The 23,838-nt window shown below is 44.6% G+C and overlaps 1 protein-coding gene across 3 annotated transcripts in view; it reads left to right on the forward strand.

Moving 5' to 3' along the window:
- The window catches only part of RBFOX2 (RNA binding fox-1 homolog 2), an 846,394-nt gene that overhangs the window by 262,277 nt on the left and 560,279 nt on the right, over nt 1-23,838 (forward strand). For all 3 annotated transcript variants that reach the window (XM_075321972.1, XM_075321970.1, XM_075321971.1), the window contains exon 2: nt 17,026-17,250. In XM_075321972.1, the coding sequence (XP_075178087.1) occupies nt 17,026-17,250 (225 nt within the window). The remainder of the gene's footprint in view (nt 1-17,025; nt 17,251-23,838) is intronic.

Below are 23,838 nucleotides of genomic sequence, written 5' to 3' on the forward strand. Positions count from 1 at the left end.
ACACAACAACATATAATTATATATATATATATATATATATATATATATATATATATATATATATATATATTATATCAAAAATCATACATGAACTACACAATACGTAAATTCTAGAATACCCGATGCGTAGAATCGGGCCACCTTCTAGTATGTATGTATGTATGTATGATTGATATATATATATATATATATATATATATATATATATATATATATATATATATATATATATATATATATATATATAATATATTGTGTCGTATCAACCGGCTGTATTACAAAAGGCCGGTATGTTTTGCAGAAGCATGGGTGCTCTGCAATGTGAAGTTGGCTGGGACCTGTGGTTCCACAGGATTGCATTACATGCAGAGCCATGGAAGGGTGTGTGATGCTGATTACACACTCCTTACCACCTGTGGGTGTGGCTCCAGGGATTAAAGCAATCCTGTCTCTGAACCTACGTGGAGTGTGTCTAGGGCAGTCTAGATAGAGACTAGCTCCAGACGTCCCGTGTGTGGACTGGAAACAAGCGAGAGCAGAACCGGGAGCTCTGGGTGTTTCAGCTTGCGTGGAGGCTGAACACAAGGCTCTGATATGGAGTCTGAGGTGAGTGCAGCCAGGCCAGGGCTGTAGGGCCGAATCTCTCCAGGAAGAGACAGACAGGGGTCTGCAGAGGGCCCTGGGTGCTGGAAGGAACCCTGGCTAGAGTTCTACGCTGGCAGGAGCCAGAGAGTGTGGAAGTTGCTAAAACTTCCATTATGGACTTATTGGTTATGTTTGAGGGCAGTTTATGCTGAGTGTTTTTGAATAAGCCGCCGGAATTTCTATGAAGAGACTGTGTACGTGTTGCTGAAGCTACCTCAAACCATTGCAAGCGAGTGGAACCCCCACGTTGCAGGGCGCAACGTTACTAATATATATATATGTACACAGTACCTACAAGTAGTTTTCAACCCCTGCAGGTTTACACATTCGGAATTAACTTGGCATTGTGACATTTGGACTGTAGATCAGCCTGGAAGTGTGAAATGCACTGCAGCAAAAAATGTTGTTTTTTTTTTTTTTTTTTAAATTGTGAAAAGTTTATTCAGAGGGTCATTTATTATTCAACCCCTCAAACCACCAGAATTCTGCTTGGTTCCCCTAAAGTATTAAGAAGTATTTCAGGCACAAAGAACAATGAGCTTCACATGTTTGGATTAATTATCTCTTTTTCCAGCCTTTTCTGACTAATTAAGACCCTCCCCAAACTTGTGAACAGCACTCATACTTGGTCAACATGGGAAAGATGGGAAAGACAAAGGAGCATTCCAAGGCCATCGGAGACCAGATCGTGGAGGGTCACAAGGCTGGCAAGGGGTGCAAAACTCTTTCCAAGGAGTTGGGCCTACCTGTCTCCACTGTTGGGAGCATCATCCGGAAGTGGAAGGCTTATGGAACTACTGTTAGCCTTCCACGGTCTGGACAGCCTTTGAAAGTTTCCACCCGTGCCGAGGCCAGGCTTGTCTGAAGAGTCACGGCTAACCCAAGGACAACAAGGAAGGAGCTCCGGGAAGATCTCATGGCAGTGGGGACATTGGTTTCAGTCAATACCATAAGTAACGTACTCCACCGCAATGGTCTCCGTTCCAGACGAGCCCGTACGGTACCTTTACTTTCAAAGGGTCATGTCAAGGCTCGTCTACAGTTTGCTCATGATCACTTGGAGGACTGAGACAGACTGGTTCAAGGTGCCTGGTTCAAGAGGGAAAAAATCAAGGTGTTGCAGTGGCCTAGTCAGTCTCCTGACCTTAACCCAATTGAAAACTTGTGGAAGGAGCTCAAGATTAAAGTCCACATGAGACACCCAAAGAACCTAGATAACTTGGAGAAGATCTGCATGGAGGAGTGGGCCAAGATAACTCCAGAGACCTGTGCCGGCCTGATCAGGTCTTATAAAAGACGATTATTAGCTGTAATTGCAAACAAGGGTTATTCCACAAAATATTAAACCTAGGGGTTGAATAATAATTGACCCACACTTTTATGTTGAAAATTTATTAAAATTTAACTGAGCAACATAACTTGTTGGTTTGCAAGATTTATGCATCTGTTAATAAATCCTGCTCTTGTTTGAAGTTTGCAGGCTCTTAAGCTGGGGTCACACATAACGACGACTACAACGACGTCACTGCAACGTCACCATATTCTGTGACGTAGCAGCGACCATCGATGATCGTTAGTAAGCTGTCAAACATGTTAGAAAAAGCAGCGACGGAGCAGCGATCATAGCGACGTCGACGGTCGTTGTGTGGTTTCAAACATAGCGTAGCGTCGCTGCTGCGGTGTCAAACACAAGGATTATCAGCTTATCAGCATGGCGCAGCGGGATAGCAGCGATCAAAAAATGACTTCGAGCATTCAGGAGCGAGCAACGATTTCGCAGCAGGGGTCTGATCGTTGTTATGTCAGAAACATATAACAAGCTCCGGCACTCCTTAGAAGAAATGGCAAAAAAGTGTCGGGTGGTGCTGAATGCGTTTTTTATTAAATCAAGAATGAAGTCTGTCCCATATAACGTTTCGGTCTACATCAGACCTTTATCAAGGGATCTATCAGACTGACAAGGTAAACATGAAACAAAAAAAAAAGAAAAAAAGAAGAACAATCAATATACATTCAGGGAATATTTCATCATAAAGCATATGGTACAAAAAAAGGGGGGGACACAGCATATAGAAATGCAGCATTGTGCTAGCAAGCATATTATGATATACATGTATTTCTATTGGACACTCTACTGATCGTTGTTATGTGTCACACACAGCGACGTCGCTGTTGAGGTCGCTGCAACGTCACAGAATATGGTGACGTTGCAGCGACGTCGTTGTCGTTATGTGTGACACCAGCTTAACTTATTTGCATCTTATCAAACCTGCTAAATCTGCAGGGGGTTGAAGACCACTTGTAGGCACTGTATATATGTGTGTATGTGTATGTATGTATGTGTGTGTATATATATATTATGTGTGTATATATATATATATATTATAATGTGTATATATGTGTGTATGTATGTGTGTATGTATATATATATATGTATATATATATATATATATATATATATATATATATATTATATATATATATATTATATATATATATATATATATATATATATATATATATATATATATATTATATATATATATATATATATATATATATATATATTATATATTATAATGTGTGTATATGTATGTGTGTATATTATAATGTGTGTATATGTATGTGTGTATATTATAATGTGTATATGTATGTGTGTATATTATAATGTGTATATGTATGTGTGTATATTATAATGTGTATATGTATGTGTGTATGTTATAATGTGTATATGTATGTGTGTATGTTATAATGTGTATATGCATGCGTATATGTTATAATGTGTATATGCATGCGTATATGTATGTGTGTATGTATATGCATGCATGTATGTATGTGTGTGTATACATACACACACACACACACACCCCGAAAGAAAAGTGAAGTTATGGCTTCAGAAATAAGCAGAGGAAAAAACAAAATCGCCCGGCTTAACTCCTTCATGACCAATGACGTACCACAGCGATTTAACAACATTTCAATCATTATAGTAAATATTCTGATGATTGTAGTAAATATTCTGATGATTGTAAACTATTTATTCTTACCAGTTTACATTTTTTTTTTTTTTTTTTTGAAGCAGAATTTTTTTTTTTTTTTTTTACACAGATGGGTGCTCCAATGGGGTCGAAACGCCTGCCTATCCTCGCCATATTATATACTAAATGGTGGGAGGAAAGATTTAGTTTTCATGACAAAAATCCTTTTGTAAATTACATACAGTATTTTGGATGCTATGTGGATGATTTATTGTTGGTGTGGTTGGGCGATATCCATGTTTGCAATTTTTGTCAATTATGTAAACAATAATTGTAATGTTAGATTTTGCTCACATTTGTACTAATATCCAGGTTCCTTTTTTTGACATTCTAATTAGAGGTGATGGCACTTATGGTGTGGTGCATACCTCATTAAATAGGAAACCAATCTGGTAATACTGTATTGCAAGCATCCAGCTTCCATCCACACCACACTGTGAAGACTGAAAAGACAAAAGATGCTAATAGGGTACTAAAGTTTGTTTTTAGGAAAAATCAGATGCGCTCACTTGATGTAGTTGTGAAAATAGTCACAGCTGCTATTGAAAGCGTGTAGGTTACGGCTGCAGCACGAGTAGTTGGCGTCAAACAATCAAATAGAAGTGGACTCCCACACTGTCGTAACAAGGTGGTCAGCCGTAATGGTTAAACGTGATTTTATTATGCATTTTTTTGAGATCACAGCTCCTTTAGATAAATCCCATACTATACAGCTTGGGCGACATGAGCGCAGGAACTTAACGCCCTTGGGACTAGTCCCCGCACTCATTAGCTTTTTATATATAAAGGATCTTTAAAAATACGGTACTTATTCTAAAGATCTCTTTATCTATGCTACTCTATAGAGGGACAGTTAGGAAGGGATTAGCAATATGCACCAGAACTGCTCATGGGTTTGGGTGCATATTACACCTGACAGAGGGTCCCTTTTAATATCATTCTTGAATAAGAACTTTTTACTTTGAAACAAACGTGTGTCAAACACATTAGGAGCCATTTAAGCCTTGTGTAGCACATGCCAGTCCTAATGAAATGGTCGCTGCAGCACCCTGACCTGATTCGTTCAGCAGAATCTGAACCATCCAGCGTGTGCCGTCGCCAGAGATTTACATTAGCTGGGTGCTGGTGTACATTGCAGGAGTAAGTGCCACCACATTAGTGGTATAAGTTGGCGTTTTTGATGGTTTGACAAGACCGCTCCCTGTACTGGCCCACGCCACTCCGATATTGGTCTAGCTGGCCAGTAATGGTATGTTAAAGGGAACCAATCACCAGGATTTTCGTATATAAGCTTAAGCCAGTGCTATACTGGCACTATTAGGTTGATTCTATACATACCTTAAGTGGGCAGCTCGGATACATACAGTAGGTTTTGAAATCCAAGAAAGTAATGTTTATAAAATCGGCAGCTTCTTGAGTGACAGCGGCTGAGGAGCAGATAATAGCTGGGGGGGGAGGGGGTACAGGCATTGACTTCACAAGAAAATGCACCAAAAACACATGTCTTTCTGCCACAGGGTGTATTTTCGGGTGCAGAAAATTTCTGCACCTAATCTGTAGCGTGCGCACATACCCTAAGACTATGTTCATACAGGGCGTTTTTGCTGTGTTTTTAGTACGTTGGGGGGTTTTTGCGCTCGCACACAACACCTGTGTTTTTCCCCTGACTGTTTTTGTCAACCACCTTTGTTTATGCTGTGTTTTTGAAAGAATGAACATGTCAATTTTCTTCAGCGTTTATGTCGTTGAGGAAGTGCAAAAAAAGCAGCAAAAATACTATTAATGTAGAAAACCACAAGGAGGCTTCCTGCTACAAGATAAGGAGTGCTGCAGTAAAAAAACGCACCAAACGCGCCCTGTATGAGCATAGCCTTAGGGTGTAAACACCTTGATGAATTGGCCCCATTGCATTTTTAAAAATACAAGGAGCTGGTCACAGTACTTGCTACATTATGACAAAAACCTAGTTAGTACTAGCCACAAGAAATCAAGTGACTTACAGAATTTTATAGCGTTAAGGTGTGAAAATTTTACCTTTTTTTTTTTTCTCACTAAAATGTTATTGGCTGCATTTACATTCTCACAAAGGGTAATGGGGGGAAAAAAGAAATAAAAATCCCGTAAGTTATGCAATTATTCTTAGGGTTTTTCATGCGTTTATGCAGCCTTTTAAACTGCAGCGTAAACGCATACGTTTTGCTTCCCCAGCAAAGTCTGACAATTAAGCAAATTCCGTGAGCACATTGCGTTTTAAAACGCAGCGTTCTGGATGCCAAATTATTTACAAAATCGATGCGTTCTAAAAAGCAACATCTCACTTATTTTGTGCATTTTGGATGCATTTTCCACCCACTGAAATCTATGTCGATCTCTCTCTCGGTCTGTCTCTGTCTGTGTCTCTCTGTCATTTGGTCGGTCGGTCTCTGTCTCTCCCTCTCTTACTCACCGATCACCAGCGTGACGCTGCACAGCTGTCGTACTGCTCCGGCTGCTATTCCTGCTTTTGAAAATGCCGGCCACTCATTATTCCATCTCGTATTCACTGCTTCCCCCGCCCACCGGCACCTATGATTGGTTGCAATTGGACACGCCCCATGCCATGAGTGACAGCTGTCTAGCTGCAACCAATCACAGCCGCTGGTGGGCGGGTCTATATCATGCAGTAAAATAACTAAAAAAAAAAACTATGTGCGGTCCCCCCGCCCAATTTTGATACCAGGCAAGGTAAAGCCACACGGCTGAAGGCTGGTATTCAGTGGACTGCTCCTTCTCTCATTATTGCTCTCAGCTGTATTGGCCTACATGATGCCGATCCAGTTAAACGTGCAATAGCTGGCGGCGAGCCCAGTGCCAGCTCTGGTACTAGCACCGACTCTTAGGCCCCATAACAGTCTCTCATCGTCTGTCCCCATTGGCGTTATGTCATATCCTGGCTCAGAAGAGTAATGAGCGCTGATGTTTGGAGTGCAGATTTTTCTGGAATAAATTGTGGGTTTCATTGGCAAAGCCCAAAACTGACTCCATTTTAGAAAGGACATCCTTTAATTGAGCTATGGATGCAGTTACTTTTTACAGGAAAAAACAAAACATGAATTGAATGTTGCAGACTTAAAATTGCAAATATTCCAGCTTAATGCCCATAGATTGTGTTTCTGGACACACATACACCATAAATTAAGTGGAAACATTTAAGTGCTCAGTGTAAAGCACAGGATAAATGTGAACCCAGCCTTAGGCTATGTGCGCACGTTGTGTGTTATCATGCTTTTACACTGCGTCCTGCGTCCCCAGCACAATCTATGAAGATTGTGCAAATTCCATCCGCACGTTGTGTTTTAGAACGCAGCGTTTCGGCTGCTACCAAGACGCTGCGTTCTAAAAAGCAACATGTCACTACTTTTGTTCGTTTTTGGTTGCATTTTCCACCCACTCGGTCGGTCTCTATCTCTGTCGATCACCGGTGCAGCGCTGCACAGCTATCACACTGCGGCCGCTTCTCCAGCTTTTGAAAATGACGGCCGCTCAGTATTCCATCTCGTATTCACTGCTTCCCCTGCCCACCAGTGCCTATGATTGGTTGCATTCAGACACCCCCCATGCTGAGTGACAGCTGTCTCACTGGAACCAATCGCAGCCGCCAGTGGGTGGGTCTATGTAGTGCAGTAACATAAATTTAAAAAATAAAACGGCGTGCGCCCCCCCCCCAAATTTTGATACCAGCCAAGATATAGCCACACGGCTGAAGGCTGGTATTCTCAGGATGGGGAGCCCCCCAGCCTAAAAATATTTAGCCAGCAGCCGCCCGGAATTGCCGCATCGATTAGATGCGACAGTACCTGGACTCTACCCGGCTCATCCAGAATTGCCCTGGTGCGGTGGCAATCAGGGTAATAAGGAGTTAATGGCAGAACATAGCTGCCACGAAGTCCTACGTTAATCATTGCAGGTGTCTGAGACACCCCCAATGATTAACCTGTAAGTGAAAGTAAATGAACACATACACTCAAAAAAATCCTTTATTTGAAATAAGACAAACATACACCCTCTTTTACCACTTTATTAAAATCCCGAAACACGCCTCCAAGTCCGGCGTAATCCTCACTAGGTCCCACAACGCATCCAGCTCTGCTACATGAAACTGACAGGAGCGACCGTAGAACACCATTGCTCCTGTCAGCTCCACGCAGAAACTGAAGTGAGTCACACTGTCAGCGGAGACGTCACTCAGGTTACCAGCGGCCACAGGTCTCGGGTGGAAGACTCGAGCTGGCCGCGGGTAACCTGAGTGATGGCACCGCTGATCGTGCGGCTCGCTTCAGTCCCTCAGGGCATTTGCGGTCACCGGTGAGTCCTTCACCTGTGATCGCAAATCAAGCCGCCGCGCGATCACAATGTCGGGTGAAGTTCATCCGAGTTCATTCTGATCGCGCTGCTGTCTCGCAGCCAACCATGCTCTTTTTGACAGTGCGGTCCCACTTGGCTCTGCTGCAAGTCTATGGGGATGCTGCAGAGCCGAGTGGGACCGCACTGTCAAAAATGTGCGTTCTGGATGTTTTTCCCACTCTGTCTATGGCAGAGCAAGCATCCAGAACTCATGAATTCAGCAGGAATTCTGCAGTAACAATGCGTCTCAGAACGCAGCATTTTGGCTGCGTTCTGATATGCATATGCAGTGACTTGCCGGCGGCCGGGCATGCCAGCGGGCGGGCGCTCAGCTGAGCGCTGTCACTTGCCGGCGGCCGGGCATGCCAGCGGGCGGGCGCTCAGCTGAGCGCTGTCACTTGCCGGCGCCCGGGCATGCCGGCGGGCGGGGCGCTCAGCTGAGCGCTGTAACTTGCCGGCGGCCGGGCATGCCGGCGGGCGCTCAGCTGAGCGCTGTGACTTGCCGGCGGCCGGGCGCTCAGCTGAGCGCTGTCACTTGCAGGCGGCCGGGCATGCCGGCGGGCGGGCGCTCAGCTGAGCGCTGTGACTTGCCGGCGGTCGGGCATGCTGGCGGGCGCTCAGCTGAGCGCTGTCGCTTGCCGACGGCCGGGCGCTCAGCTGAACGTTCGGCCACCGCGAGCCAAAATACAGTTTTGATTTAAAAAAAAAAAAAAAGAGCATGCGCAGTGAAATCCAGAGGATTCCGCTGCTCAAAACGTTACATGCTGCGTTCCTCCCGCTGGGCGGAAGCAACGGAGCATCGCCCGGCGGAAGCAACGCAGGTCCTTTTGGTACAATCCGTCACCCATACAAGTCTATGGGAAACTGCGGAATCTGTTAACGGATTCCGCTGTTTTCCAAAAGGGCGGATTGTAACGGAAAGAAAACAACGCAAGTGTGAAAGTACCCTTACATGTAGAGAAAAACATACTAAAAGTTTACCAAGATAGGGTTACCACAGAGGGTCCTAATGTGACGTCAAAGAATATGGCCGCCAAAGCTGTAAAATGTTAAAGGCGACTCGCCTTTCAATGTCTATCATATTTCTTTTACAATCCTATTTCTTTTACCAGAGGAAGTGGAATGTCCGAACATCAGAGGGCCTTGTGGACTCTGTCTGTGCCAGTGTCCTCTTCCTACAGTGATGCAATGCAGGGTTTCACTCGCCAGAGCTTTGTCACCAGTGAACAACACAAAGAGGCAAGAACGTCAAGGACGAGAAGAGATCGTGAGGACCTGGAGAAAATTGCAGATAAACTCGATCTTTTCACCTTTCTCTTATGAAGTGTGTCTTCGCAACATTATCACCGGTGTCAATGCAAATAAGGATTTGAATGTCCATAACCTGTTCACCATTGGCAGAGAAATAGTGGCAACAATGGAGGGTCAATCACTGTTTTCAGTTAAGTACAAGCGGTCAATGAAAGCCAAGACCCTGGCATCCAGTGAGGCAATTGACGTTGCTAAGGACAAAACAATAGACCCCGCTATTTTGTTCCAAAGGTTTCTTGTGATGTCTCCAACTGCTGATCTTTCCCTTGATGAGGTGAAGGCCTATGAACTTTCACCATACCCACCATCCCTCTTTGAGGCAAAACATCTCTTACGCAAACCAAACAAAGCACAACTGATGGCTGCTATAAAGGAACAGAGTTCAGATGACGCAGTACTCAAGGATGTACCAGAAGTGGAACATTATGTTCTTGATGGAGGTTCTCTTCTCCATCGACTGAAGTGGTCAGAAGGAAAGACATATTGTTCAATCGCTGAAGATTATGCATCTTTCACAGTAAAGCACTATGGTAAGGCTACGATAGTATTTGATGGTTGTTACATTGGAGGACCAAACACTAAGGACATTACCCATCAGTGACGGCGCAAAAATCGAACAAGTAACAAAGTGAACATTGCTGAAGGAACGAAATTTGTCGGGAAAAAGGAGGACTTCATTTCAAATGTGGAGAACAAACAGTCTCTTATCAATCTCGTTTCACAGCGCATGAATGACAGAGGTTGCCACATAATACAATCAGAGGGGGATGCAGATGTGGAGATTAAGGCAGCAGTGTCAATGTCATCCAACAAAAGTACTAGTCTCATTGGCGAAGATACAGATCTTTTGGTGGTGTTACTTCATCACGCATCAACCAGCGATGGCAACAAGCTTTATTTCTACTCTGTTAAAGGGAGTCCTGCAACAGTATACGACATTAAGGTTATGAAGAAGTTCCTGGGAAACCATGTCTGCAGCAGTCTTCTGTTCCTGCATGCATTCACGGGTTGCGATACCACTTCTGAGGTTTTTGGAATCGGAAAAAAACTCTGTCTACACAAGGTTTTGAAGGGAGACTCTGTCTTAAATAGCTGTGCTAAAATGTTTTCCACACCTAAGAAAAACATAGCTGAGATTGAAGACGCTGGGTGTAAAGCGATGGTGGCATTGTCTCCAGGTTTGCCCCCGAACAATCTGTCTGCAATGAGGTATTCTCCTCTCTGCAAAAAAGTTGGTACAGCCAAAATCTTTGTTACACCTGAACGACTGCCACCGACCTCTGCAACGAAGTTACCTCCAAGTGATGCTTTGGATGGACAATGGTGAGGCCATGGACACTACTGAATGGGGATGGGAATTGCAGAACAGTCTAGTTCCAGTGATGATGGATACTTCACCCGCGCCAGAAACACTTCTGAAAATAATTCACTGCAATTGTTCTCGTGGTTGTAGTACACTTCGGTGCACTTGCAAAAGACACGGACTTACCTGTTCACGGGTATGCGGACCATGTCAAGAAGGGCATTGTGACAATATGAGTGAGGAAGCAGTGTCTGATGATGAAAATAGTGACTATTGACCTGACAGTTTTAGTGATGAAGTAGGTCTTAAAATGCACTGTGTATTAATTCTATAATTTCTAGAAGTGTACATGTATGTCATGACGTCATTGATGACGTCATGATCTCGCCTGTCCATGTAGTTTAGTATAAAACTTTGTATAAAAATTGTTATATGAAAATATATAGTATATAAAATGCAAACTCTTCTATAACCTACAGCTACAGCTTTGAAATAGGGAAATATTCGTTATTTTTAGTGCGATGGCTGTCATCGTCTTATGACGTCATAGTTAGGACCTTTGTGGTGATCAATTTTTGGAAAACTTTTAATATGTTGTTCCCCACATATAATAGTAATAAAAAAAAAAATCATAAAACGCTTTCTTGGAATTTGTTCCGGGTCAAACCTTATTTTGACTGGACTAAGACAACCTTTGGATAGGACACTGAGCATGTGCACTCATCATCTTTGGCCGACCATGGTGGAAGCTGTCTTGTTAAACTGCTGCATGATCTTTGCCAACACCCTGAAAGGGAGCTGCAGCACAGTAGCCATCTTCTTATAGCCTAGGCCAACTTTATGTAGAGCAACAACTTTTTTTTTTTTTTTTTCCCATATTCTCAGAGAATTCTGCCATGTTGAATTTCCAGTGGTCAGTATAAGAGTGTGTGCGATGAATGCCAAATGTAACACACCTGCTCCCCATTCACGCCTGAGACCTTGTGACCATGAGTCACATGACATTAGGGAGGGAAAATGGCTAATTGGGTACAATTCATCCATTTTCACTTAGGGGCGTACTTAGGTTGCCAGTGTTTTAGACATTAGAGTTCAGTTATTTGAAGGACATCCCAAATTTACACGGATATACAAGCTGTACACTGACTACTTTACAGTGTATCAAAGGGTCATATCTTCAGTGTTGTCCCATGAAAAGATGTATATAAAAAAAATAATTTGCAAAAACATGAGGGGTGTACTCAGTTTTGTGATGTACTGTGTCTCCAAGCCACTCTGAATAACTTAAAGGGAATTTGTCAGGTGCAATATGCACCCAGAACCACAAGCAATTCTGGGTGCATATTAGTAATCCCTACCGAAGGATAGTCACACTGATGTATGACTCGCATGAGTGCAATGTGAGAAAATCTGGCATTGCGCTCGGCCCCATGTTAGACAATGCTGCAGCTCACATCTGCAAGTTGTTCCTCAGCTCTAAATGGACTAAAGAAGAAAAATCACTGCCTGCTGCGATTGTCTGCGAGAGTCGTGTCACTCGCACCCATGCAAGTCTGTGGGTGGGAGAGAAACATCGGACTGCACTCAGATGTCATCCAAGTGCAGGGCGATATGTGGACAGGCTGACAATGGAGGAGATAGGAAGGGGTTAATCTCCCTCTCCTCCACAGCGCCCACCCTCTCCTCTGCAGCTGTGATCCGATCGCAAGATTGGGTCATTCGCATGACACTCGGCTCACGTTAGCAGCAGAGCCTGAACGGAGGTCATTAGCATATCTCATCCAATGCTCTTGCATCAGAAGCGATATGCAAGTGTGACCCCAGCCTAAGTGTCCCAGGCTATAGTAGCCTACATAAAGCTTACAAGTATTTCTAAAAATCCTTTGATATGCTAATGAGGCCAGGGACTAGTCACAAGGGCATCTCATTCTGCCCTATTAGCATGTTAGCACGCCCACCATTTTCCTTCTTGCTTCATGTGAATGATGCATCCTACTTCATCCATACAGTGTCATCCATTGCGCTCCTGCGCAGGCACACCTCTCGGGCCTGCTTGCTCTGCCCTAAAGTATTGTGGTGCACATGGGCTGACACTCTTTGGCGTTTGCCCGTGCATGCACACGACCGTACATTGCTCTGCCCTTGGCAGGGTAGAGGGAAGTCCACCTGCTCAGGAGCATTGTGCATTGTGAAGGACATTGCGGGACATAACGCTCAGCCGCATAAAGCAAGAAGAACTGCTATCACAAGAGAGCAGGCACTGGATCGAGACCAGCGGCGTGCTTTGGACGGCCCGGGCCAGAGTGGACTGGGAAAAAGCTTCACCACCCCCATACAAAATGGATAGCTTCTGTCCTCTTCTATGTTCTCAATGGTAAAGCTAAAGTTTTGGAGACAGCTTATCTCGCCAAGACCACCTGGATTGTCAGTCCAAAATCTGACACCTTGTTCTTGGATTCTTTTCTCACCAGACATCTGTTGCGAGGCACTGATTCACAAAAGACTGCTGTCTTTTATTAGTAATGTGTTTGGGAGCATTTAGTCTTAGGGGCCCTTTGCACACTACGATATTGCAGATGCGATGTAGGAGGGGTCAAATCGAAAGTGACGCACATCCGGCGTCGCAGGCAATATCTTAGTGTGTAAATCCTTTTTGATACGGTTAACGAACGCAAAACCGTCGTAATCGTATCGGTGTAGCGTCGGTCATTTCCATGAATTGGGAAAGACTGATGTTACGATGTTGTTCCTCGTTTCTGCGGCAGCACACATCGCTGTGTGTGAAGCCGCAGGAGCGAGGAACATCTCCTACCTGTGTCCCGGCCGGCTATGCGGAAGGAAGAAGGTGGGCGGATGTCCCGCTCATCTCCGCCCCTCCGCTTCTATTGGCCGCCTGCCGTGTGATGTCGCTATGACGCCGCACGACCCGCCCCCTTAAGGAGGCGGTTTGCCGGCCAGAGCGACGTCGCAGGCCAGGGGAGTGCATGTGAAGCTGCCGTAGCGACAATGTTCGCTACGGCAGCTATCACCATGATATCACAGTTGCGACGGGGGCGGGGACTATCGCGCTCGGCATCGCAGCATCGGCTTGTGATGTCGTACTGTGCAAAGGGCCCCTTACTGTTAATATGGTTTGTATGAACTCTCCTTTGCAGCATTCATTTCTCTATCTTCATGTAAATAAAGTGTATTCCTGGTCTTGTTGTTTGACAGTCAGTTGTGGAGCAATGATTAGTGACGAGCGAGTGTGCTCGCCTCTGCTCATTACTCCATCGAGCATTGTGTCCTAGTTTAACAATGCTCTTTTCTCATTGACCTCCATTATATTCGGTACTGTAGTCGCGCATGATCAACCAATGCTCAATCGAGTAATGAACAGTGGCAAGCACACACTCTCCTCACTAGCCACTATTTAGCCTCTCTGAAGTTAGGGCATGGAGTCACTCATGTGGTGCTACTATGAAAGGTTTGGCCAAAACAAATTAACTGTACATTCATTGTGATTTTGCACCCTGCTCATATAACATGGATGCGTCGTAGCCATCCTTCTCACATTTCAGGCGTGTAGCTTCTGTACACTCAGTCTGTGGCCCTTGAGGGGGGATAGAGCAAACTCCTGCTGTCTCTGGTATTACTGCAGTGCCGCTGATTACTTTATCTTTTTGACACTGCGGGTTTTATAGGTGGCTGGTTACTACGACAATCTGACACCGCTTGCCCCATTGGTTGTGTCCTGTTTTGTGCTATTGGTTACATGTTGAGCCCTAATGCTGCTCTGCTTGTTCATATGGCAGGTTGCTATAATAACAGAACCCTCCGAGCACTACGGAGTACAATGGCATAATTCGCAAGATGCTTCTTTCAGACTGGTGTTTATACATTTCTCTCCCTTCCTTTGCCCTATAGATTGTAAGGTCCTCTCGCCTTCTATACCAGTCATGTTTGTTTATGAACTTGTCCAGAACCATGGAATTAATGTCGATTTTTAAAATTTAAATTCAATGTGTACGCTTATATAAACTAGTTGTCCTTTAGTTAATCCATGTTTTTTTTTTTTTTTTTATTTCCTTGATCCATGCATTTGTACTATGACTAGTTTGTAGCATCTTATTCTGACTGTTAAAATGACGCTTTTTATAATAGGGAATCAGTCACCAGATTTCTACCACCTAATCTGAGAGCAGCATAATCTAGGGGCAGAAATCCTGATTACAGCAATGTGTCACTTACTGGGCTGTTTAGTGTAGTTTTGATAAAATCAGTTTAATCAGCAGTAGATTATCATTAGAGGACTACTTGGTGTGCTGCAGGTAGTCCAGCATATTCATGAGCTATGTATAACTGCAGCAGAGAAAACATTGATTTTATCAAAATGACAGCAAACACCTCAGTGACAAATCACTGGAATCAGACCCTGGTGACAGATTCCCTTTAAGTACAGGCATGTTTGGTTATTTATATGGCTGTTAATTTCTTTGACATAGTACAATTTCAGTTTTGACCTTTTCACCTTTAGGCTATGTACGCACACTGCAGTTTTGTTTTTCTAGCGAAAAACGCACCTGGCCGAATAAACGCATCAAAAACGTGTATTTTTGCTGCTTTTTGTGGTTTTTTTTTTGTTTTTTTTTTTTACATTGTCAATGACAAAATGCAGGGAAAAACACAGAAAAGTGACATGCTGCTTCATTTTTCTGCAACCAAAACTGCAGGCAAAAAAAAAAACAAACAAACATGCACACAGCCTTTTGGATTTCTCATAGACTTTGCTGGGGAAAGTCATACATGAAGTTTAGGACCACAAGCTGCTCTCAAAACTGCACCAAAAAAAAGCTGCGTGCGCACAAGGCCTTAAGGAAACCTGTCAGGTCCCTAGTACACCCAGAAACACAAGCAGCTGTGGGTGGATATCTCGAACCCCTGCCTAAGGGTATGTGCGCACGTTGCTTTTTACCTGCTTTTTACCTGCTTTTTACCTGCTTTTTCTTCTGCGCTGTTTAATGCCAAAATGGATGTGTTCTATTCAAGCAAAGTCTATGGGAATTTGGGTTTCTTGTTCACACTATGTTGTTCAAAATGCTGCCTTTTTGAGGCAGAACTTTGGTCAAAAACTCAGCTTTTCAAAGAAGCAACATGTCAATTGTTTTTGCCATTTGGGTTTTGCACTGCAAAGCTGAGTTTTTGACCAAAGTTCTGCCACAAAAAGGCAGCATTTTGAACAACAATAGTGTGAACAAGAAATTTTTTTAAAAAAATTAAAAAAAAAACAAAAAAAATCACCCCCCATTCGCCCCATTGAAAATTAAAGGGTTAAAAAAATAAAAAATATACACACATTTGGTATCGCCGCGTTCAGAAACTCCCGATCTATCAAAATATAAAATCAATCAATCTGATCAGTATACGGCTTAGCGGCAACAAAATTCCAAACGCCAAAACGTTTTTTTGTCGCCACAACTTTTGCGCAAAATGCTATAAGAGGCGATCAAAACATAGCATCTGCACAAAAATGGTACTGTTAAAAACGTCAGCTCGAGACGCAAAAAATAAGCAGTCACTGAGCCATTGATCCCGAAAAATGAAAACGCTACGGGTCACGGAATATGGCGTAAAACGTGCTCCACTTTTTTCGGTCAAACTTCCGATTTTTTTTTTTTTTTTAACTCCTTTATATAAAAGTAAACCTATACATGTTTGGTGTCTACGAACTCGCACTGACCTGAGGCATCACACCCACACATCAGTTTTACCATATAGTGAACACAGTGAATAAAATATCTCAAAAACAATAGTGCTATCGCACTTTTTTTGCAATTTTTCTGCATTTGGATTTTTTTTGCCGTTTTCCAGTACACTATATGGAAAAAACTTATGGTTTCATTTAAAAGTACAGCTCGTTCCGCAAAAAATGAGCCCTCACATGACCATACTGACTGAAAAATAAAAAAGTTACGTCTCTCAGAAAAAGAATGGCGAAAAAAAAAAACGGAAAGCGAAAAATCGGCCGGTCGTGAAGGGGTTAATGTTAACTTGTTACCATGCACACTGGCCTGATTTGATTGCATGAGCTTAATGTTGAGACACTTTGCCTTTTCTAGCCTTGTTTTGTTGTACTATGCACAATACCCTGGACAGACTCTCCCCCAGCAGCATTATATTCATTTGTGTGTTTAGTGTAACTTTTGTTGATTTATAAAGCAGATCAGTGAACGTTACCAGTGCTGCTTCATTCAGACTAGCAATAGTAAATTACAGGCTTTAGTATTTTAAACTCTGGTTAACTGTTATGTATGTTTTTGTTTTTTTTTTTTGTACCATTTTAATTTTGTGATGTGTTCTTCACAGGGTAACCAGGAGCCAACAGCCACTCCTGAGACCATGGTTCAACCTTTTGCTGCCATCCCTTTCCCGCCACCACCGCAGAATGGTTTGTCCACAGAATATGGGAGTCAGCATGCACAGGATTATGCTGCTTCTTCCACAGACCATGGGCTCCCGCTCTATGGGGGAGGGCAAGGTCATGCAGAGCATAGTGCCCCTGCTGCAAGCACAGCGAATACGTCTAGTACGGTGCGTGTACTGTTGATTCTAAGCATGTTTGATAAATAAGTATTTACCATGACTTTATTAAAATTCCTTGCTATTTACAGTATGTCTCAATACTTTTTTTTCTTAAAATGAAGAATTTTATTTTTTTCTTTAAAAGGAATTTGTCACTAGGTTTATAAAATCTAAACTAAAGCCACCACCTTTTAATGCCTCTTTAACAGCAGTGTAGTAACTTGTATATAAGTCCCAAACCCCCTCTACAGATCCCAAAAACCATCTTTTATAATCTCCACCAACAACCCTCATATGGTGCAGTCTGGCCTGCTGGGTATTTTTGGTCTTACTCGGTTTCCATATCCCTGCAATCGCTGTTCTCCTCCTGTCCTTCATGTGGATGAAGTGTCCTTTATCATCCACACAGCACCCCCAATTGTGCTCCTGTGTAGGTGTATGTCGCTCTGCCCTGTGAAGGGAAGACCAAAGTACTTAAAGCCTCTGTATGTGCCTTAATTTCAGGGTCGTAAGCGTTCTTTGGCTTCTCTCAGTGCATGCCATTACAGGGCTTTGCTCTGCACTCGGCCAGGCACAGTGAAGTATGCCTCCACAGGAGCGAGATCGGGGGTGCCGTGTGGCTGGCATAGGACGCATCATCCTCCACATGAAACATGGTAGGTGGAGGAAGACTTGCCAGTGCACATCCCCCAAAAAATACTATAATCCCAAAATATACAGCATGTTCCCATCCGATGACCAGAGGGGGTTGGTGACTTATAAACTAAAGCCACCACCTTTTACTGTCCCTTTTACAGCAGTCTAACAACTTGTGTATACAGTGTGTCCACCTATATCCTGTCCACCATTAACTTGAGAACAGCGGCAGCTATAGGCATAGAAGTGGTGTCTAGGTATAGTAAAGTAGCCATGCGCTACGCATTGCGTAGCGCATGGCTACTTTACTATACCTAGACACCACTTCTATGCCTATAGCTACTGTAGAGGAGGAGCTTCCCTACTTATAAGGGTAAAAACAAAGAAAAATCTCAGAACTTGTGGAGACTAGTCTAGAGTGAACAGGAAAGTAGGATTAAGGTAAGAACCTCTGAACGCAAGACCTAAACGTTCAATAAACTGTGCATAAATCAATAGTCCAGTATATAGAAGTTTTCTCTGTATGGTTAACGCTTTAGCTTCTTTTCTCTAACCTCATATTTGGAGAGTTTAGCTGCTCTGATGTCTTCTATGTGTGTGTGTGTGTACAGTGCTGGCCAAAACTATTGGCACCCCTGCAATTCTGTCAGATAATACTCAGTTTCTTCTTGAAAATTATTGAAATCGCAAATTCTTTGGTATTATTATCTTCATTTAATTTGTCTTCAATGAAAAAAAAAAAAAGTCATAAAGCCAAATTAAATATAATTCTACACCAAACCTAAAAAGGGGGTGGACAAAAGTATTGGCACTGTTTAAAAAAAAATCATGTGATGCTTCTCTAATTTGTGTAATTAACAGCACCTGTAACTTACCTGTGGCACCTAACAGGTGTTGGCAATAACTAAATCACAATTTAATCCATGTCAACTGGCTGCAAGTTGACTCAACCTCTGTCCTGTCCTTGTGTGTACCACATTGAGCATGAAGAAAAGAAAGAAGACCAAAGAACTGTCTGAGGGCTTGAGAATCCAAATTGTGAGGAAGCATGAGCAATCTCAAGGCTACAAGTCCATCTCCAAAGACCTGAAAGTTCCTGTGTCTACAGTGCGCAGTGTCATCAAGAAGTTTAAAGCCCATGGCACTGTGGCTAACCTCCCTAGATGTGGAAGGAAAAGAAAAATTGCCGAGAGATTTCATCGCAAGATTGTCCGGATGGTGGATAAAGATCCTCGACTAACATCCAAACAAGTTCAAGCTGCCCTGCAGTCCAAGGGTACAACAGTGTCAACCCGTACTATCCGTCGGCGTGTGAATGAAAAAGGGACTGTATGGTAGGATACCCAGGAAGACCCCACTTCTTACCCCGAGACATAAAAAAGCCAGGCTGGAGTTTGCCAAAACTTACCTGAGAGGCTAAAACATTTTGGAAGAATGTTCTCTGGTCAGATGAGACAAAAGTAGAGCTTTTTGGGAAAAGCCATCAACATAAAGTTTACAGGAAAAAAAAAGAGGCATTCAAAGAAAATACTGTCCCTACAGTCAAACATGGAGGTTCCCTGATGTTTTTGGGTTGCTTTGCTGCCTCTGGCACTGGATTGCTTGACCGTGTGCATGGCATTATGAAGTCTGAAGACTACCAACAAATTTTGCAGCATAATGTAGGGCCCAGTGTGCGAAAGCTGGGTCTCCATCAGAGGTCATGGGTCTTCCAGCAGGACAAGGACCCAAAACACACTTCAAAAAGCACTAGAAAATGGTTTAATAGAAAGCACTGGAGACTACTAAAGTGGCCAGCAATGAGTCCAGACCTGAATCCCATAGAACACCTGTGGAGAGATTTAAAAATGGCAGTTTGGAGGAGGCACCCTTCAAATCTCAGGGACCTGGAGCAGTTTGCCAAAGAAGAATGGTCTAAAATTCCAGCAGAGCATTGTAAGAAACTCATTGATGGTTACTGGAAGAGGTTGTTCGCAGTTATTTTGGCTAAAGGTTGTGCAACCAAGTATTAGGCTAAGGGTGCCAATACTTTTGTCTGGCCCATTTTTGGAGTTTTGTGTGAAATGATCAATGATTTGATCTTTGTTTCATTCTCTTTTGTGTTTTTTCATTGCAAGCAAAATAAATGAAGATAATACCAAAGAATTTGTGATTGCAATCATTTTCAAGAAGAAACTGAGTATTAGCTGACAGAATTGCAGGGGTGCCTTTTGGGCAGCTGTGTGTGTGTGTGTGTGTGTATATATGTATATATATTATAAATCCGTTCTGGAACTGTGCTTGTTAACCAAGTTACTCGTTCAGCAAAACAAGATTTCCCATAGGAAATCATTGCAATGCAGACAATTCGTTCCACAACTTGTTATATGTCCCATCCTGGTCCCCTATTGTGTCATTCCACAAACAAACACGTACAAACACACAAGCACACACGCACATATTATGCTCACCTTGCCTTCCGTTCCATCGCCGGTCTCCTGTGACTTGCTGTTCGGGCTGTGTATCGGGTAACCATGACGACGAGGAAGGAACTTCCGCACCCAGAGTGCTGACGTCAAAGGCAGGAGTTGCTTACCTCTGATTGGCCAGCGCGCTGCCTTTGAGTAGTGTCTGACAGCAGAACCTTCTGCCTCGTCGCACCGCCTGCCGATGCACAACCTGGAGCGGCGAACTACAGGACCCAGGACACACATTATGCTCACCTTACCTTCCGTTCCATCGCCGGCCTCCTGAGTCCTGTAGTTCGCTGCGAGGATTCCTCCCTCGTCGCGATGCACCGGCGAACTACAAGAACCATGAGGCCGGCGATGGAACGGAAGGTAAGGCGAGCATAATACTGTATGTGTGTGCGTGCATGTTTGTGTGGACTGCGGTGGATGTACGTAACCGGAAGTGTGTGCGGTGAGAATTTTGCTCGTACAACACAGATTTCTCGTAAACAGAATTACAAATTTACAGAAAGCTTTGCTTGTTAAGCGAAATTCTCGTTAACTGGGTTACTCGTTAAGCGAGGCTCCACTGTGTGTGTGTGTGTGTGTGTATATATATATATGTGTGTGTGTGTGTGTGTGTATATATATATATATATATATATATATATATATATATATATATATATATATATATATATATATATATATATATATATATATATATATATATATGTATATGTATGTATATGTATATGTATATATATATATGTATATAATTTGCCTTATTCTCTGTCTGTCTTGCTCCAAAATTGTGTCCTTACGGTGACACAAAGCTGATTGGCTGCTGGGCTCGCCATGGCTCCGCCCCCCCACAGATTGGCCTCTCGCCCCGGCACCCTGCAGGCATTGGCAACTCGGCCACGCCCCGCCCCCCTCACGCAATGCACGCTAGCACTGTCCCCGCCCCCCCACGCATTCCCCGAACCGACACGGTCACGGAGCCACGACTACCAGGTGAGTACTATACCCCTGGGAGCCCACATCAGCGTACGCCGCCAAACCAGCCGACACATACCCTTGCATTGCTGGGGCTGGCCGGCGTATGCTGGTGTGGGCTCCCGTGCGAGCGGGGGATGAGATACGCTGGTAACCATGGTAGCATAGTTACCAGCGCATCAAGGTCCTGCAGCGGCGGAACATACACACACATCAGATCACACACACCTCACACACACATCAGATCACACACACCTCACACACACATCAGATCACACACACCTCACACACACATCACATCGCATCCACACACTCACAACATCCTGGGATATCGCTTGCTTCTCGGCGGCGATACTGTGCTGTGAGCTTCCAGGACCTGCCGGAGGATCACATGGCCAGAAGCATGTGGTATCTCCGGATGTTGTGAGTATGAGCGCGTATGTGCAATATCGTCAGTGTGTGTGTGAGTGTATGCGATGGGATGTGTGTGAGTGTATGCGATCAGGTGGGTGTGTGTGAGTGTATGCGATCGGATCTGTGAGTGTCGGCAGAGGAGCACGGCGTGCTGGAGGAGGCTGGGAGGAGAGAGGCTGATCCTGGGGAAGGCTAGGATGAGGAGGCTGAGAGAAGAGAGGCTGATGCTGGGGGAGGCTGAGGCTGGAGTAGGCTGGGAGGAGAGAGGCTGATGCTGGGGACCGAAAAGGCTGAAGCTGGGAGGAGAGAGGCTGATGCTGGGGGAGGCTGAGGCTGGGGTAGGCTGGGAGGAGAGAGGCTGATGCTGGGAGGAGAGAGGCTGAGGCTGGGAGGAGAGAGGCTGAGGCTGGGAGGAGAGAGGCTGAGGCTGGGAGGAGAGAGGCTGAGGCTGGGAGGAGAGAGGCTGAGGCTGGGAGGAGAGAGGCTGAGGCTGGGAGGAGAGAGGCTGAGGCTGGGAGGAGAGAGGCTGAGGCTGGGAGGAGAAAAGGCTGAGGCTGGGAGGAGAAAAGGCTGAGGCTGGGAGGAGAAAAGGCTGATGCTGGGAGGAGAAAAGGCTGATGCTGGGAGGAGAAAAGGCTGATGCTGGGAGGAGAAAAGGCTGATGCTGGGAGGAGAAAAGGCTGATGCTGGGAGGAGAAAAGGCTGATGCTGGGAGGAGAAAAGGCTGATGCTGGGAGGAGAAAAGGCTGATGCTGGGAGGAGAAAAGGCTGATGCTGGGAGGAGAAAAGGCTGATGCTGGGAGGAGAAAAGGCTGATGCTGGGGACAGAAAAGGCTGATGCTGGGGACAGAAAAGGCTGATGCTGGGGACAGAAAAGGCTGATGCTGGGGACAGAAAAGGCTGATGCTGGTGCAGCATGGGGGATGGAGCACGATGGGGGGTGCGCAGCATGGCGGATGGAGCACGTTTGGGAGTGCGCAGCATGGCGGATGGAGCACGTTTGGGGGTGCGCAGCATGGCGGATGGAGCACGTTTGGGGGTGCGCAGCATGGCGGATGGAGCACGTTTGGGGGTGCGCAGCATGGCGGATGGAGCACGTTTGGGGGTGCGCAGCATGGCGGATGGAGCACGTTTGGGGGTGCGCAGCATGGCGGATGGAGCACGTTTGGGGGTGCGCAGCATGGCGGATGGAGCACGTTTGGGAGTGCGCAGCATGGCGGATGGAGCACGTTTGGGAGTGCGCAGCATGGCGGATGGAGCACGTTTGGGAGTGCGCAGCATGGCGGATGGAGCACGTTTGGGAGTGCGCAGCATGGCGGATGGAGCACGATGGGAAGTGCACACCTCCCCCAACACACACACACACACACACACACACACACACACACACACACACACACACACACACACACACACACACACACACACACACACACACACACACACACACACACACACACACACACACGCGCGCGCGCGCGCACTGCACAACACACCACACACACACACACACACACACACTGGGAACCACAACCAACTGCCCTACACAGACACCCACACACACAGACAACGCTGCACACACACCCCCACACACACAGACAACGCTGCACACACACAACACCCAACACACAAACACCGCGGCACACACAAATATACGCATATACCGCACAACACACACATTGCACAAAACATACCTCCCCCCAAAGCACACCCCACACACACAAACCGCACAACGCTACAGACACACAGCGCTCCACAAACAACGCAACACACATACAACACCGCTCTCACCCCCCGCCACGCCCAGACGACAACCAGAACATGTACAGCGCCCTACACAAACACTTGGTAACTACACACAACAACATATATATATATATATATATATATATATAACAAAAATCATACATGAACTACACAATACGTAAATTCTAGAATACCCGATGTGTGTGTGTGTGTGTGTGTGTGTGTGTGTGTGTATATATATATATATAATATATATAAATATATATACACATACACAGTTGGGTCCAGAAATATTTGGACAGTGACACAAGTTTTGTTATTTTAGCTGTTTACAAAAACATGTTCAGAAATACAATTATATATATATACAGTA

Source organism: Anomaloglossus baeobatrachus, chromosome 8, assembly GCF_048569485.1.
Source record: "Anomaloglossus baeobatrachus isolate aAnoBae1 chromosome 8, aAnoBae1.hap1, whole genome shotgun sequence".
Classification (NCBI taxonomy): Eukaryota; Metazoa; Chordata; class Amphibia; order Anura; family Aromobatidae; genus Anomaloglossus; species Anomaloglossus baeobatrachus.